Source organism: Alosa pseudoharengus, unplaced genomic scaffold, assembly GCF_046254945.1.
Source record: "Alosa pseudoharengus isolate Yale_2024_CS ecotype anadromous, Long Island Sound unplaced genomic scaffold, YU_APseudo_1.1 YU_APseudo_1.1_scf_6, whole genome shotgun sequence".
NCBI classification, from domain to species: domain Eukaryota; kingdom Metazoa; phylum Chordata; class Actinopteri; order Clupeiformes; family Clupeidae; genus Alosa; species Alosa pseudoharengus.
In genome coordinates this window covers 12,076,357-12,094,677 of record NW_027468848.1, presented here as the reverse complement: position 1 = coordinate 12,094,677, position 18,321 = coordinate 12,076,357, and the positions used below count along the sequence as shown (strand labels likewise).

General features: G+C 49.0%; 3 protein-coding genes across 3 annotated transcripts; 1 reads left to right on the top strand and 2 right to left on the bottom strand.

The window, feature by feature from the left end:
* LOC143106800 (neurofilament light polypeptide-like) lies at positions 1-3,564 on the bottom strand. Its single transcript, XM_076271278.1, has 4 exons — positions 2,560-3,564; positions 1,227-1,351; positions 581-993; positions 1-194 (listed from the first exon to the last, which is right to left on the bottom strand). The coding sequence occupies exons 1-4, from the start codon at positions 3,562-3,564 to the stop codon at positions 1-3; spliced, it is 1,737 nt and encodes a 578-aa protein (XP_076127393.1).
* Positions 3,565-5,092: 1,528 nt separating this feature from the next.
* Positions 5,093-9,630, top strand: LOC143106799 (uncharacterized). Its single transcript, XM_076271277.1, has 3 exons — positions 5,093-6,100; positions 7,696-7,820; positions 7,938-9,630. Exons 1-3 carry the CDS (start codon positions 5,093-5,095, stop codon positions 9,628-9,630), a joined length of 2,826 nt encoding a protein of 941 aa, XP_076127392.1.
* Positions 9,631-13,331: 3,701 nt separating this feature from the next.
* On the bottom strand, positions 13,332-16,821 carry LOC143106150 (neurofilament light polypeptide-like). Its single transcript, XM_076270354.1, has 4 exons — positions 15,817-16,821; positions 14,480-14,604; positions 13,876-14,252; positions 13,332-13,525 (listed from the first exon to the last, which is right to left on the bottom strand). Exons 1-4 carry the CDS (start codon positions 16,819-16,821, stop codon positions 13,332-13,334), a joined length of 1,701 nt encoding a protein of 566 aa, XP_076126469.1.
* Positions 16,822-18,321: the final 1,500 nt, after the last annotated feature.

Below are 18,321 nucleotides of genomic sequence, written 5' to 3'. Positions count from 1 at the left end.
CTACTTTTTCTTTGGTTTAGTTTCTGCTTCACTCTTCCTCTCTTCCTCTGGACTCTTCTTGTCCTCTCCTTTCTCCTCCTCCTCTTCTTCATCTCCTCCCTCTTCCTCCTCTCCTCCCTCCTTCTCTCCCTCTTCTCCTCCTTCAGCATCTTCCTCCTCTTCTCCTGCCTCCTCTTCCTCACCACCTGCGTCCTCTGTTGGGGAAAGAAACACAAAGTGCTTTAAACCCAGTCATTCCATGTCATATCATCTCATGGAACTCTCAGAATTAACATGGATGGGGTCTCATGATGATATTTGTTTGTTCACTCATAAATATAAACACAGAACATGATGAGACTTTTGGTGCTGTGAGGGAATTTACATGTTTAATATATGAGGTCTAATTACATGTTTAATGTATGAGGTCATAGATGAGTGTATGAGATATGTGAATAAAGCACTCATAGATGAGTGTATGCGACATGTGAATAAAGCACTCGTAGATGACTATATGAGATCTGTGAATATAACACTCGTAAATGATGTCTGAGGTATGAGAGGATCACTCGTGTGATGCACATGAGATTTTGTCACTCACCCTCTCCTTCTCCCTCCTTCACTTCCTGTGCCTCTTCCTCACCCTCTTCCTCCTCTTCCTCTTTTACGTCTTCATCGCCTTCTCCCTCATCTCCTCCCTCCTCTTCCTCCTCCTTCTCCTCCTCTTCTTCCTCTTCCTCCTTCTCCTCTTCCTCCTTCTCCTTCTCCTCCTCCTTCGCTGGGCTGGCCTCGGCCTGTTGAGCCCGGCTGGAGGTTATCAGGTCGTCGCTGAAGAGAGAGGAGCTGAGGAGGCGCGATCCCAGCAGGTAGGGGGCGCCAGAGCTCAGGCTGGCCTGCACGGAGAAGACGGGCCGGCCAAAGGAGGGTGTGGATGAGATGGTGTGTGAGAAGACGCTGGACATGCCCCCGACTCCACCCACATTGAAGCGTGTCTCCTCCCCCTCCAGCAGCTTCCTGTGGGACAGAGAGAGAGAGAGGGAGAGAGAGAGGGAGAAAGAGAGAGAGAGAGAAAGAGTGTGTGTAGGAGAGAAAGAGAGAGGGAGAGAGAGAGAACGTTCAGAAACAGCAGATTTAGAACATTCTCACAAACAAGTTCACAGAGCTTGTGAGTTTTTCACTGGTTGTTATCTGAAACTCTACCAAACACAAAGAGTTTCTTTCCTGATGGACTGTGGCGCATGACTGACCTGTAGGCGGCGATCTCGATGTCCAGAGCCATCTTGACGTTGAGCAGGTCCTGATATTCCCTCAGGTAGCGTGCCATCTCGTTCTTCATGCTCCTCAGCTCATCTTCCAGCTGGGCAATGATGTCCTGGTGGAGACACAGAGGGGGACAGAGATGGAGAAGGAGAGAAAGATGGACAGATGGAAATATGACAAAACAGACAGATAAAGTAACAATAAAGTAAACAAGATGCAGAACTCGTCCTGCACTGAGCTGACCTCTGAAGTCCCCCAATATCACACACACACGCGCACACACAGGAGCACACACACACACACACACACACACACTCACACACACACACACACACACACACACACACACACACATACACACAAACACACACACACATGCACACACACACACACACACACACACAGTAGCAGTACTCGAGTTGTAAAAAAAATCGGGGGGGGGGGGGGGTGGATTGGATTTAACGTTTAGGGACAGATCATTTGTGCTGATGACAGAGCATATGGTGGGAGACCAGCGGTGTACCCTTTTGACTATTGTTTAAGCACAAATATTCTCCAATTCTCCAATGTTTTTCCTTTTAAAATGATATCAGATTAGTAAACAGAATGTGCCTTTGCAACACTGGATGAATGGTTGCTGATAATGAGCAATGTAGATATTGCATTAAAGATCATCAGATTTGCAATTATATAAGCACATAATGTAAACTGAAAACGGCTGCCCTGATTAAAATAAACAATGCAAATGATCTCAGCTGGTATTCTGTCTATGGAGTGGAATAGAAATGTCAAAGTGTCTGCAAACGTTTGACTGGTAGTGTATATCTATTGCAAATTCATCAAAACAATAGCATTATGGTTTTGTTAGAATGGCAGTCAAGCCTACCGTAGCCTACCGTCAAGTTAGGGTTTTTTGGATAATTCAATATTCGCAAAAACTAAATGTTGAAATAGTGGTAATATTTCCACATTCATTGATAAAATAACAGGGGATGGGAAGGGGGGATGGCCGTTTTAGAAGGGGGATGATCGATCTTTATTTCAAAGGGGGATGCCATCTCTCCTCGTCCACCCTCAACTCAAGTACTGCACAGTAGTCATTCCCAAATCTCTGCAGTCTGCACCTCTTTCCCCACCTGTATGCTGGCATGTCTATCATAGTTATCATGAGGCTCCGGCGGTGCAAGTTAGCATATCTGCAGTGGTCCCTATCTGCACATCACATGTTAGCATGTACAGTATTTACCACTTCCTGGCTGCACATTAGCATGTCTCTGGCGGTTCATATCTGCATGCTGGCATGTCCTTGTCTGTTCTTACCTGCATGTTGGTGACCTCGGCGCTCTGTCTGTCCTCGGCCTCCTGCAGCTGCTGCTCCAGCGCGTGGTTGAGGCTCTGGCACGCCTGAATCTCCAGGTCGCGGGCTTTCAGCAGACGTCGGAACTCTCCCGCCTCATCGCGGGCCAGACGGATGTCATCGGAGTGGCGGGCCGTGGTCTCGGCCATAGTGCTGACCTTTGAGCGGAACCACTCCTCGGCGGACTGCATGTTCTGCTGGGCCAGGCGTTCGTACTGGCCCCTGATGTCACGCAGCGCGACCGACAGGTCCGGCTTGGCCACCTCCGTCTCCACGGAAACCTGGGAGCTGTAGCGGAGCTGGGCCTGCAGCTCGGTGATCTCGCCCTCGTGCAGCCGCTTGAGGAAGGCCATCTCGTCCAGCAGCATGTCCAGACGCTTCTCCTCCTCGGCTCGGCCCAGCGCCGCCTCCTCCGCCCCCTTACGCGCCTCCACCAGCCGGCCCTCGGACTCCTGGCGCGTCAGAACCTCGTCCTCGTAGCGGCCCTGCAGCGCCCTCAGGGCCTCCTCCAGCTGCCGCCGGCGCTCCTGCGCGGCCTGACGCTCCTCCCGCGCCTGCTCCACGGCCGCGCGCAGCGCACGCACCTCCTGCTCGTAGATGGAGCGCAGGCAGGTGGGCTCACCATGGCGCTGTCGGAGCGCCTGCAGCTGGGCCTCCAGCGCGCGGTTCTGCAGCTCCAGGTGGTGCACGCGCTCGATGAAGCCGGCGAAGCGGTCGTTCAGCTCCTGCAGCTGCGCCTTCTCGGACGTGCGCACGGCCTTCAGCTCCGAGCTCACCTGCGCCGCCTGGCCCAGGTCCAGCTCACGGCCCGACGACGCGGTCAGCGCGTAGTGGGGGGTGGAGTAGGAGGTGAAGACGGAGCGTGAGCGAGACGGACCCCCGTAGCCACCGCTGCCACCGCTGCTGTGCACCACCACCCTGCGCCGGTGGGAGGAGGGGAAGAAGGGGTCGAAGCCCAAACAAGCCATGACAGCGTCGGGAGATCAGCCGTGCGGGAGACCAGAGAGATGACTGACACCAGAAAGGGAGAAAAGAGCAGAGAGAGATAAACAAAGACAGATGTTGAGGGGGTCTGTGCCTTCAGAGCTGCAGTGCAGGTCCCTTTTATAGCTGCAGTTGGGAGGAGACTGACGCAGGGAGGGGTCTTTACAGACTCTTATCATCATCAGGAGACCAGCCAGAGGGGAGGGAGGGAGGGAGAGGGAGAGACAGAGGGAGGGGAAGAGAGCGAGAGAGGGGATGGAGAGAGGGAGGATGGAGGGAGGAGAGAGGAGAGAAAGAAGAGGTCAGTGAGTACAGAGAAGGAGCATTTGGACTTGGAGGAGAGTTTGAGTAATGCGCTGTCCTGGGCTGATGGCTCACTAGCTGCTCACTCTCTCTCCCTCTATCTCCTCTCATCTCTGTGTGTGCATCCTGCATTTTCTCAGCATCTAGTTGTGCATGTGTGTGTGTTTAGCAAATGTGTGTGTGTGTGTGTGTGTGTGTGTGTGTGTGTGTGTGAGTATGACCCCCTGGCTTTGCGTCTTTTGCGTGTGTGTGTGTGTTTAGTAGGAGTGTATGCGTGTGTGTTTGTGTGTGTGTGTGTGTGGGTGTGTGTGTGTGTGTGTGTGTGACCTCATGAGTCTTGTCCCCTTGTGAGTCTGACTCAGCAGGTGCTCCCACCTGTATTGACTCTGCTTCCCCACTGAATACTTCCTGACACCACACCCACACACTGACACTCACAAACACACACACACAGCCATAAGCTCATGAGCTTGCGGTTTCCATGGGAACAGAATTCAGGGTGTTTCCTCTTCAAAGGTTAACTCATTCACCTCAATGGAGCTGAAACAACCCAAACCTGGCACCAAACTGAACCCCAGAGTCAAATTCAGACCCAAACCTGAACCTAACCAATAAGGCTCACGTCAGCCACTCAACCCACACCTGAACCCTAACTCAGCCTCCCGCAGCCACAACCCACACCTGACCCCCAACAGTATAATGTCATCACTGCTGAACTGCTGCGCACTGCTTAGCCTCACTGACACTAACAACCAGGACACACATAAATTATATGTATTTCTAGGATAGGCTACAGGTCAGATTTACTATGTTTATGGTTCATTAATAGGGTACATACATCAGTGTGTCATCATTTTTTCATTCTGCCTGATAAAATACACATTTTGAAGAGTTGAAAGGGTGACATGTTTTGAGGTTACTAAGTTACTTCGATTCTCGATTCTTCGATTTGAGGTGCCTAAAGTAGTTTCCCATTCGCACTTTAACAGGCAACCATCACGAATAGTCTTTATCGCCTCTCCAGCTTGAAAAAACCTGCCCTTCATCACTGTATTGATTTATGTAGACACACAGCTGCGGCTCTATAAATACAGCGGGGCAGCAGTCCACTGCACTCCCCACACTCACCGCATTCTCACACTCGACATCTGGTCAGGACGCACCGACAGACGCACCATCTCCGCAGAGCACGCATACCGGGGCTGCACAATGGATGTCATCGGGGCTCCATCCCGCAGGAGAATGCTCGAGACTCGGAGCATCCACTCACCTCCACCCAACAGCCTAAGATCACACTCCTGGTCTCAGAGAAATCCGGGGTCGATGTCCATCTCCTACAAAAGACCTACCAAGATGCCATCCACCAGGGCGTACACGACCGCGCCAGACAGTCTGGAACTCTCATCCGCATTCAACGGTGACCACACGCGCAACAACGAGAAGGAGCAACTTCAAGGGCTGAATGACCGATTCTCCAGTTATATCGATAAAGTCCGGTATCTGGAAGAACAAAACAACCTGCTGGAGACTGAAATCCAAGAACTCCGGCAGAAAAAGTTCACGCAGTCGCAACTTAGTGATGCTTTCGACCAAGAGCTCGGCGAACTCCGCTCCGCGCTCGAGCAACTGCATAGAGAGAAAGTGCAGATCATTATTGATGCCGATAACGTCGAAGACGACATCCACCGTCTCAAAAACCGCTACGAGGATGAAGCCCACTTTAGAGAAAAAATCGAGATGTCAATCCGGGAAATGAAGAAGGAAAAAGATGACTCGGATCTGATGAAATTGGATTTGGAGAACAAAGTTCAGTCCCTCCTGGATGAGGCAGACTTCCTGCGCAGTAACCACGAACAAGAGGTCAACGAACTCCTCGCGCAGCTCCAAGAGGCTCAAGTCCCGGTAGACATGCGGGAATACAGTAAAACGGACATCACCTCTGCGCTCCGAGAAATACGCGAGCAGCTGGACGGTCTCTCACCCCAACACTTTCTTCAGGCGGAAGAGGTGTTCCAGTGCCGCTACGCCAAACTCACGGACGCTGCAGACCAGAACAAGGACGCGATCAAATCTGTCCGCGATGAGATCGCAGACTATCGCCGGCAGCTGCAGGTGAAGAACGTCGAACTGGAGGCTCTCCGCGGCACCAAAGAGTCCCTGGAGAGACAGCTGACTTACATCGAAGACCGGCATAACAACGACTTGGGCAGCTACCAGGTTAGTTTGGGCTGAGTGAAAATAATTGTAATTTCGACACTTTAACATTTAAATAAAACAATAATCAGTAAAACACTATCCTGTTGAATCAGTCTGCAGACTGAAACGCACAAAATAAAAAAATGCACAGGCAGGGCTGTCGTGGATGCTAAACGGAAGTAAACGCAGTTTATCCACCTCTGAAATGTCAGAAATAGAGTTTATCCACCTCTTATTAGAGTTTATCTACCTCTCAAAAGAGTTTATTCATCAATTACAACTTTTAACATTCAAAATTCACACTGTATTATCCACATTCACAATATGTACAATCGTCAACACTCTAGGCACCATGTGATTCCACTGGCATTGTTATAAACATTGGACAATAATCTTCACCTTCAATACAAAATTGTTCTGAATGCCTTTAAAAAAATCTGATACCGCATGGCGCAGTCTACCTTATCGTGATCACATAATTCATAGTTTACCCACCTCTTATTTTACCACTACACCCCTGTGTGCATGCATACAATGAAAACAGCATACACTTCAAGAAAGTAAGAAATAGTCATAGTCATAGTAATTTATTTATATATGCAGGAAGTATAAACAAACCAGAGAGCACACCGAATAGAATAGAATAGAATATACTTTATTGTCATGCCTATGGAATGTTTTATTTTGAGACAAAATTAAATAAATTGAAATAAATAAATGAAATATGAAATAAATACATAAAAGATTAAATATAAATACTATATATTGACATTGACATCCATACGATCTTGCAATGGCCATGAAATAAATAAATACGTCAGTCACCCATCAAGGCAGGACCTAGGCAGTATCTAGCCCCTGATTTTTTGCTGGCTGCAGCCTAGCGACCCATCACCTGCCTATGACAACTCTGCCCGGATTCCTGGCCCGTCTGCCGACCCACCACATGCCCCTTTACAACTCCCTTCCCCTGGACAATTCCAACGCTCGACTATTTGCACTTTCTGTCACTAAATCATGATTAATGCATTATCATACCAGATACGTAATCATCCCACCTCTTGTAACTTTCACCTCAGCTGCTTTAAACACCATGTCCTATTCTCTACACCTGACTATCATATGCATTTGTCATGTATACAGACCTTACAGTCCTGTATTGACCCTAGGCAGATGGGTCAGGCCCTTGAGTCGTGCATCTGCTCGAGGTTTCTTCCTATGTATCTCCAATTCTAGGGAGTTTTTCCTCACCCTTGTTACCCATGGGCCTTCTTTCTTAATTTTCTTTTCTTCCTTTCTTTTCTTTTTTCTCTGATTGCCTACATTCGGTAAAGCGCCATGATACATGTGTAATGTTTTGGCGCTCTATAAGTACAATACATTGAATTGAATTGAAAAACATCATACTTCGTGGGCATGACGGGCGGTTGCTATGATGATCGGAATAAAGTTACTCATTGACAGAAGCTAAAAGCTAGTGCTAACAGCGAGAACCTAGGCGTTTTCATTCAGAAAGATTCTGTTGCCTACTCTTGGCTGAAAGATGTCGGGATGTAAAAGCTAGTGCTTTTTAAAGATGTGTTGCTGATGAGACTCTTCTCTTTCCCGTCTCCCAGGAGATGATTCATCAGCTGGAGCGGGAGCTGAAGGGCATGAAGGGTGAGATGGGTCACCACCTCAGGCAATACCAGGACCTGCTCAACGTCAAGATGGCCCTGGACGCTGAGATCGCAGCCTACAGGTGAATCACCCTGCTGAATGATGCAGTGTTTTGACATGTGTTGTATACAGGTGAATCTCTTTGCTGAATGATGCAGTGTGTTGCATAAGTGTGTTCACACCTCTTGTGTCTGTGCAGAAAACTACTGGAGGGGGAGGAGACTCGCTTCAGGCCATTTTCTGACTCCTTCCCAAGCCCCGCCTTCCCATACTGTCAGCCAATGACCTCCTCTAAAGGGAAGAAAGTAGACAAGAAGGCGGACCTGAACGATGACCTGGCTGCTGTAGCAGAGGAACTCCAGAAGGAGGAGGAGGCCGTGGAGGAAGAGGTGGCTGTCTCCAAGCGACCCAAACTGAGCGCTACTCCCCCTACAGGAGAGGAAGAGGAGGGTGGAGAAGAGGGAGATGAAGAAGGTGAGGGAGAGGAGGAAGAGTCTGAGATTGAGGAAACACAACTGAGCAGTACCAAAGCCCAAAAGGCTGGTGCTGAAGAAGAGGAGGAGGAAGATGAAGCACAGGGGTCAGGAGAAAAAGACAAAAAGAGTGACTCAGAGGGAGAGGAAGGAGAACAGGCAGGTGACAAGAAAGAGGTGAAGGAGGCAGCAGCAGCTGAGCAGAAGCAGGAGGAGCAGAAGAGTCCCCTCAAGACTCCTGGCAGCCCCAAAGAGGAGGAGCAGGACAAGGAGCAGAAGAGTCCCCTCAAGACTCCCGTCAGCCCCAAAGAGGAGGAGCAGAAGAGTCCTCCCAAGTCTCCTGGCAGCCCCAAAGAGGAGGAGCTGAAGAGTCCTCCCAAGTCTCCTGGCAGCCCCAAAGAGGAGGAGCAGAAGAGTCCTCCCAAGTCTCCTGGCAGCCCCAAAGAGGAGGAGCAGAAGAGTCCCCCCAAGACACCTAGTAGCCCCAAAGAGGAGGTGCAGGAGAAGGATCTGAAGAGTCCCCCCAAGACTCCTGGCAGCCCCAAAGAGGAGGAGCTGAAGAGTCCCCCAAAGTCTCCTGGTAGCCCTAAAGAACAGGAGCAGGACAAGGAGCAGAAGAGTCCCCCAAAGACACCTAGTAGCCCCAAAGAGGAGGTGCAGGAGAAGGAGCTGAAAAGTCCCCGCAAGACTCCTGGCAGCCCCAAAGAGGAGGAGCAGAAGAGTCCTCTCAAGTCTCCTGGCAGCCCCAAAGAGGAGGAGCTGAAGAGTCCCCCCAAGTCTCCTGGTAGCCCCAAAAAACAGGAGCAGGACAAGGAGCTGAAGAGTCCCCCCAAGACACCTAGTAGCCCCAAAGAGGAGGTGCAGGAGAAGGAGCTGAAGAGTCCCCCCAAGACTCCTGGCAGCCCCAAAGAGGAGGAGCAGAAGAGTCCTCTCAAGTCTCCTGGCAGCCCCAAAGAGGAGGATCAGAAGAGTCCCCCCAAGTCTCCTGGTAGCCCCAAAGAACAGGAGCAGGACAAGGAGCTGAAGAGTCCCCCCAAGACACCTAGTAGCCCCAAAGAGGAGGTGCAGGAGAAGGAGCTGAAGAGTCCCCCCAAGACTCCTGGCAGCCCCAAAGAGGAGGAGCAGAAGAGTCCTCTCAAGACTCCTGGCAGCCCCAAAGAGGAGGAGCAGAAGAGTCCCCCCAAGTCTCCTGGCAGCCCCAAAGAGGAGGAGCAGAAGAGTCCCCCCAAGACACCTAGCAGCCCCAAAGAGGAGGAGGTCCTCACCCGCACCGAAGAAACCATCAGCAATGAAGACAAGGTGGCGGCCAAGCCTGCCAAGAAGAGCAAGCCAGCAGAGGAGGTCAAAGACTCCAAAACCACCGCCAAAAAAGCAGGAAAGACATCTGCCCCAGCCGCTAAAGAAGTGAAGGAGAAGTAAACTCAGAGCAGGGCGAGAGTAGACAAAGAGTCAAAACCACTAAGACAAGCTCCACAGCAAGAGACTATAACTGCATGTAATGCTGAGGATGGTGAGGGAGATTTGGGCAGTGTCAGGGACAGGAGCTATATGAGCGCTAATATGAAGCCAGAGGCACAGTTACATTTAGTGATAAATCTGAAAGGTGCAAACTCTCCGTCAAGTCCCAAAGGTGCGACTCCCTCAAACGTGTCGGTGACCTCTGGTCTGCTCTGACCCCACTGACCTGCCGGCTGTGCTATGCTGCAGACGCTTCCTGCCTTAATTGCGCCGCAAGCCTGGTCACTCAGCTGTGAAACATACAAACACAAACACAAAACATACAAACAGAAACACAAACACTGCTGTTTACAACTCCAGAGCAATATGGAAAAACATTGCCTCAATAAAGCAATACAGATCTTCCCATCGTGGTGTGTGTGTGTCTCTGATAGGGGGATATTTGTGTCTGCACGTGTTCAGTGACCTTTGGGTATCTACTCATTTCCACTAATTCAATTATCATATAACATTGACATAAACAATTTAGTTGACATAACTCTATCCTTTAACAGTGTGGATAATCTAAGTACAATAAAGTTATCATTACTCCAGCAGATCTCACTTCTGTCAACATGCAAACTTGTAACATCAACTTAAAGAAATAAGATGATTTGCTTAACTTTTGTGAGCTTATAAGTGAAAAAAAAACTAATTTAACTCATTTATTTAGAGTGACCCTTACATGCCCTAAATCATCTAGCCTGGAATATCCACACCCTGGTAATCTAGAAAGATTAAGGGTCTGGCCACAAACAATGTAATGGCCCAACTCGAGAGGCGGCAACAAGCATGCATTTAAAAATCTCACTGCACGCAATTGGATAACACTAGACCATGTTTACTCTGAATGATTTCGGACTTCGACGCAATCGGATAACACTGTGACCAATGTGTACTGTCCTCCAACGTTCCAGCACTGTCTTCATCAGTTTAGCTGGTTCCACGGAATGCAAGGGGAAAAAGTAACATGCATCATTACTCATTGCCAGAGTGTCTCCAGAGACAATTCCATTGTGCTCTCGCGAGAACTCTGGATTTCCAGGGTATAAATAATCTAGTGTGTGTGGCCATAAACTGAATGTGATACTATGATGTGTTACTCAACACCTGATCTACTGTAACCAGAAACAAGTAATGGCAGACACCATACACAGGTGTTATTGTTGATAGCTGACATTTATTTTACCAAACTGTAAATGGTACAATATGCAGCAGCCAGACTCCTAACAAGCACTAAGAAGACAGAGCATCACACCTGACCTGGCTCAGTTGCACCGGCTACTAATAAAGTATAGATTTGATGTTTAAACTATTTGCCTTTAAAACCCTCTATGTTTTGTTCAGTTAACCACATGACTCAAAAAAAGTCAAATCACTTTTATTTATATAGTACATTTAGAAGAATCTACCCCAGGAAACTGTTTAGATATTCTGACAGCTAAATTTGAAACAGAAACATTAAAGCTAAAACAGCCCGATACTTCCAAGAGAAATTGAAATGAAGACTATATGGTTCTCAAAGTTAATCCCTTTTACCCCAGATAGCAAGAGGCTGGCGGACCACTCTCGGTCCATTGGGGGCATAGCTGGCGGTCCGCTGGCATTTTGCTCACCGGTTCTCTGGCGGTCCACTGGCAGGTTGCAGACAAATTGCCCAATATTTTGCCACTATTGGTCTAGAATCTTTTTCATCAGTTATACTCCATATATAATTTTATTAACTTTTCTTAATATTCATGACAAGTTAAATTTAAAGAGATGGTGGTCCAACGGCAGACCACAAGTGGCACGCCACCGGCGGCATAGCATCAGTGGTCCGCTATCTGCCAATCTGATTTTGCTATCTTGCTCTTCCCACTGGGGGCAGATCTGGTGGTCCACTGGCGTTTTGCTCATCAGTTCTCTGGCGGTTGCAGACAAATGCACCAATATTTTGCCACTATTGGTCTAAAATCTTTTTCATTTGTTCAGTTATACTCCATATATATTATTTTATTAACTTTTATTTATTCATGACAAGTTAAATTTAAAGAGATGGTGGTCCAACGGCAGACCACAAGTGGCACGCCACCAGTGGTCCGCTATCTGCCAATCCAATTTTGCTATCTGGGTTGTAGCCTGGGTGAATCCAGACGAACCTGTTAACAAATTTGAATTTGCAGGTCAGTCTGGAAAGGATTGACGCCCATTGACGCCATTCTCCGAATCACCAAAAACCCAAGATCCAATCACAGTCAAGTGCATAGATCCATTTGACATAAAGGTTAGCGCCCCCATGAGGGGGAAGGCATGCTAACAGCACACAGTGGGAGTCAATGGGAGAAATCACTAGCAGTTACACATTACACATTCATTTTAAAATTAGATGAGATTCAGCTGAACACAGTTCCATCAATCTAATTCACCCTCAATTTCCTGATGTTGACAACAAACTTGCCTGGTAGCTACTATTCAATGTTAGCTTCATTAGCTTGCTAACTAACCAACTTTATATCGTTATGTGGGCTTATTCCTAATGTACATTAGCCAAGCCAAATAAGCTATTCAAACAGCTATTCTTTTCCAAATATAGTCTTTGGTCTTTATAATTTGTCTTTTTAAGTTTAGCTTACTTCACATTTTGAGGCAACCAGTTTATCTTTGAAGTAATGTCAGTGTTTAGCCTTGAGAGTCACATGCCATAAGGCCAAATGATGTTGTATTATACAAGGTTCAGGAGGATCCCATAGGTTTGATTGACAGCCATCACTCAGCCAACTTCCATTTGCAGGAGATCATTAAACCCTCCTCACCTGCTCACTACATCAAGCTCTGGAGTTGCAAAGCCTCCCACTGTCTCCCCTTTCTCCATTTCCCTATTAGCTCAAAGCTCAAATAAATTACCTACCCCTTATCTATAGGGGGTGTCAGCAGACATCACTTGCACGTGAACTCCATTATTGTCATCCCATGACCACGGCCTGCTACCAAGCCAAATATGCTTATTCTCAGTACTTAGTGTAAAGCAATTCAATGGACTAACTAGTGAACTGGCTCAAAGCACTTTCACTTTTGAAGCACATTCATTCATAATGACACTTGGAACAAAGTGAAGTGAAGCAGTTTAAGACTTTATTTGTACATCATCATGGTCCCTCTCTGAAGGATTCTAAGGCATTTGGATCATGTTTTAAGCACACTTGTGTTAAGGTTACAGGCAGGTTTTGGCTCCAAACTCATAAGCTAACTGCATTGCCTGGGGGATTGCTCAGCCTCTTTACACACAGAACAAGAAGTTACACTCTTACTCACAGCTAACAGTTGTTGCGTAGACAAATGAAACCATCACACACACACACAATGGGGGTCCATGCATACACTCAGCACCAGCTCCTGGTAGGGTTCTTGCTTACAGCCACAATGTTGGTTTGCATTTGGAGTTGGACATTCATAATGATGACAGCAGTGTGTGTGTGTGTGTGTGTGTGTGTGTGAGTGTGTGTGTGTGTGTGTGTGTGTGTGTGTGTGTGTGTGTGTGTGTGTGTGTATGTGTGTGTGTGTGCACGCAAGTGTTTAGGAGAGATGTGTTGAGATGGCATTAATTAAAGTCACTTGGCACCGTGGGCCTGGATGCATCTGATCTACTTTTTCTTTGGTTTAGTTTCTGCTTCACTCTTCTTCTCCTCCTCTGGACTCTTCTTGTCCTCTCCTTTCTCCTCCTCCTCTTCTTCATCTCCTCCCTCTTCCTCCTCTTCTCCCTCCTTCTCTCCCTCTTCTCCTCCTTCAGCATCTTCCTCCTCTTCTCCTGCCTCCTCTTCCTCACCACCTGCGTCCTCTGTTGTGGAAAGAAACACAAAGTGCTTTAAACCCAGTCATTCCATGTCATATCATCTCATGGAACTCTCAGACTTAACATGGATGGGGTCTCATGATGATATTTGTTTGTTCACTCATAAATATAAACACAGAACATGATGAGACTTTTGGTGCTGTGAGGGAATTTACATGTTTAATGTATGAGGTATAATTACATGTTTAATGTATAAGGTCATAGATGAGTGTATACGATATGTGAATAAAGCACTTATAGATGAATATATGAGATCATTGAATATAACACTCGTAGATGATGTCTGAGGTATGAGAGGATCACTCGTGTGACGCACATGAGATTTTGTCACTCACCCTCTCCTTCTCCCTCCTTCACTTCCTGTGCCTCTTCCTCACCCTCTCCCTCTTCCTCCTCTTCCTCTTTTACGTCTTCATCGCCTTCTCCCTCATCTCCTCCCTCCTCTTCCTCCTCCTTCTCCTCCTCCTCCTCCTTCGCTGGGCTGGCCTCGGCCTGTTGAGCCCGGCTGGAGGTTATCAGGTCGTCGCTGAAGAGAGAGGAGCTGAGGAGGCGCGTTCCCAGCAGGTAGGGGGCGCCAGAGCTCAGGCTGGCCTGCACGGAGAAGACGGGCCGGCCAAAGGAGGGTGTGGATGAGATGGTGTGTGAGAAGACGCTGGACATGCCCCCGACTCCACCCACATTGAAGCGTGTCTCCTCCCCCTCCAGCAGCTTCCTGTAGGACAGAGAGAGAGAGAGAGGGAGAGAGAGAGGGAGAAAGAGAGGGAGAGAGAGAGAAAGAGTATGTGTAGGAGAGAAAGAGAGAAGGAGAGAACGTTCAGAAACAGCAGATTTAGAACATTCTCACAAACAAGTTCACAGAGCTTGTGTTTTTCACTGGTTGTTATAACTCTACTAAACACAAAGAGTTTCTTTCCTGATGGACTGTGGCGCATGACTGACCTGTAGGCGGCGATCTCGATGTCCAGACCCATCTTGACGTTGAGCAGGTCCTGATATTCCCTCAGGTAGCGTGCCATCTCGTTCTTCATGCTCCTCAGCTCATCTTCCAGCTGGGTAATGATGTCCTGGTGGGGACACAGAGGGGGACAAGGATGGACAGAGATGGAGAAGGAGAGAAAGATGGACAGATGGAAATATGACAAAACAGACAGATAAAGTAACAATAAAGTAAACAAGATGCAGAACTCGTCCTGCACTGAGCTGACCTCTGAAGTCCCCCAATATCACACACACACGCGCACACACAGGAGCACACACACATACACACACACACACACACACACACACACACACACACACACACACACACACTCACACACACACACACACACACACACACACACACACACACACACAGTAGCAGTACTCGAGTTGTAAAAAAAATCGGGGGGGGGGGGGTGGATTGGATTTAACGTTTAGGGACAGATCATTTGTGCTGATGACAGAGCATATGGTGGGAGACCAGCGGTGTACCCTTTTGACTATTGTTTAAGCACAAATATTCTCCAATTCTCCAATGTTTTTCCTTTTAAAATGATATCAGATTAGTAAACAGAATGTGCCTTTGCAACTCTGGATGAATGGTTGCTGATAATGAGCAATGTAGATATTGCATTAAAGATCATCAGATTTGCAATTATATAAGCACATAATGTAAACTGAAAACGGCTGCCCTGATTAAAATAAACAATGCAAATGATCTCAGCTGGTATTCTGTCTATGGAGTGGAATAGAAATGTCAAAGTGTCTGCAAACGTTTGACTGGTAGTGTATATCTATTGCAAATTCATCAAAACAATAGCATTATGGTTTTGTTAGAATGGCAGTCAAGCCTACCGTAGCCTACCGTCAAGTTAGGGGTTTTTGGATAATTCAATATTCGCAAAAACTAAATGTTGAAATAGTGGTAATATTTCCACATTCATTGATAAAATAACAGGTGATGGGAAGGGAGGATGGCCGTTTTAGAAGGGGGATGATTTTGACCATCTTTATTTCAAAGGGGGATGCCATCTCTCCTCGTCCACCCTCAACTCAAGTACTGCACAGTAGTCATTCCCAACTCTCAGCAGACTGCTACTCTTTCCCCACCTGTATGCTGGCATGTCTATCATAGTTATCATGTGGCTCTAGTGGTCCCTACCTGCAAGTTGGCATGTCTGCAGTGATCCTTATCTGCACATCGCATGTTAGCATGTTTACCACTTCCTGGCTGCACATTAGCATGTCTCTGGCGGTTCATATCTGCATGCTGGCATGTCCTTGTCTGTTCTTACCTGCATGTTGGTGACCTCGGCGCTCTGTCTGTCCTCGGCCTCCTGCAGCTGCTGCTCCAGCGCGTGGTTGAGGCTCTGGCACGCCTGAATCTCCAGGTCGCGGGCTTTCAGCAGACGTCGGAACTCTCCCGCCTCATCGCGGGCCAGACGGATGTCATCGGAGTGGCGGGCCGTGGTTTCGGCCATAGTGCTGACCTTTGAGCGGAACCACTCCTCGGCGGACTGCATGTTCTGCTGCGCCAGGCGTTCGTACTGGCCTCTGATGTCACGCAGCGCGACCGACAGGTCCGGCTTGGCCACCTCCGTCTCCACGGAAACCTGGGAGCTGTAGCGGAGCTGGGCCTGCAGCTCGGTGATCTCGCCCTCGTGTAGCCGCTTGAGGAAGGCCATCTCGTCCAGCAGCATGTCCAGACGCTTCTCCTCCTCGGCTCGGCCCAGCGCCGCCTCCTCCGCCCCCTTACGCGCCTCCACCAGCCGGCCCTCGGACTCCTGGCGCGTCAGAACCTCGTCCTCGTAGCGGCCCTGCAGCGCCCTCAGGGCCTCCTCCAGCTGCCGCCGGCGCTCCTGCGCGGCCTGACGCTCCTCCCGCGCCTGCTCCACGGCCGCGCGCAGCGCACGCACCTCCTGCTCGTAGATGGAGCGCAGGCAGGTGGGCTCACCATGGCGCTGTCGGAGCGCCTGCAGCTGGGCCTCCAGCGCGCGGTTCTGCAGCTCCAGGTGGTGCACGCGCTCGATGAAGCCGGCGAAGCGGTCGTTCAGCTCCTGCAGCTGCGCCTTCTCGGACGTGCGCACGGCCTTCAGCTCCGAGCTCACCTGCGCCGCCTGGCCCAGGTCCAGCTCGCGGCCCGACGACGCGGTCAGCGCGTAGTGTGGGGTGGAGTAGGAGGTGAAGACGGAGCGGGAGCGAGACAGACCCCCGTAGCCACCGCTGCCACCGCTGCTCCGCACCACCACCCTGCGGCGGTGGGAGGAGGGGAAGAAGGGGTCGAAGCCCAAACAAGCCATGACAGCGTCGGGAGATCAGCCGTGCGGGACACCAGAGAGATGACTGACACCAGAAAGGGAGAAAAGAGCAGAGAGAGATGAACACAGACAGATGTTGAGGGGGTCTGTGCCTTCAGAGCTGCAGTGCAGGTCCCTTTTATAGCTGCAGTTGGGAGGAGACTGACGCAGGGAGGGGTCTTTACAGACTCTTATCATCATCAGGAGACCAGCCAGAGGGGAGGGAGGGAGGGAGAGGTAGAGACAGAGGGAGGGGAAGAGAGCGAGAGAGGGGGTGGAGAGAGGGAGGAGAAAGGGAGGAGGGAGGGAGAGGGAGGGAAAGGGAGGAGAGAAAGAAGGGGTCAGTGAGTACAGAGAAGGAGCATTTGGACATGGAGGAGAGTTTGAGTAATGTGCTGTCCTGCGCTGATGGCTCACTAGCTGCTCACTCTCTCTCCCTCTATCTCCTCTCATTTCTGTGTGTGCATCCTGCATTTTGTCAGCATCTAGTTGTGCATGTGTGTGTGTTTAGCAAATGTGTGTGTGTGTGAGTATGACCCCCTGGCTTTGCGTCTTTTGCATGTGTGTGTGTGTGTTTAGTAGGAGTGTATGCGTGTTTGTGTGTGTGTGACCTCATGAGTTTTGTCCCCTTGTGGGTCTGACTCAGCAGGTGCTGCCACCTGTATTGACTCTCTGCTTCCCCACTGAATACTTCCTGACATCACACCCACACACTGACACTCACAAACACACACACACAGCCATAAGCACATGAGCTTGCGGTTTCCATGGGAACAGAATTCAGGGTGTTTCCTCTTCAAAGGTTAACTCATTCACCTCAATGGAGCTGAACCGACCCAAAACTGGCACCAAACTGAACCCCAAGCCAAATTCAGACCCAAACCTGAACCTAACCAACAAGGCTCACGTCAGCCACTCAACCCACACCTGAACCTAACTCAGCCTCCCGCAGCCACAACCCAAACCTGAACCCCAACATTATAATATAATCACTGCTGAACTGCTGCGCACTGCTTAGCCTCACTGACACTAACAACCAGGACACAAATAAATTAAATGTATTTCTAGGATAGGCTACAGGTCAGATTTACTATGTTTATGGTTCATTAATAGGTACATCATACATCATACAATACTGTACATACATCAGTGTGTCATAATTTTTCATTCTGCCTGATAAAATACACATTTTTAAGAGTTGAAAGGGTGACATGTTTTGAGGTTACTAAGTTACTTCCATTCTCGTAGGTGCCTGAAGTAGTTTCCCATTCGCACATTAACAGGCAACCATCAGGAATTGTGTTTATCGCCTCTCCGACCTGAAAAAACCTGCCCTTCATCACCGTATTGATTTATGTAGACACGCAGCTGCGGCTCTATAAATACAGCGGGGCAACAGTCCACTGCATCTCCCACACTCACCGCATTCTCACACTCGACATCTGGTCAGGACGCACCGACAGACGCACCATCTCCGCAGAGCACGCACACCGGGGCTGCACA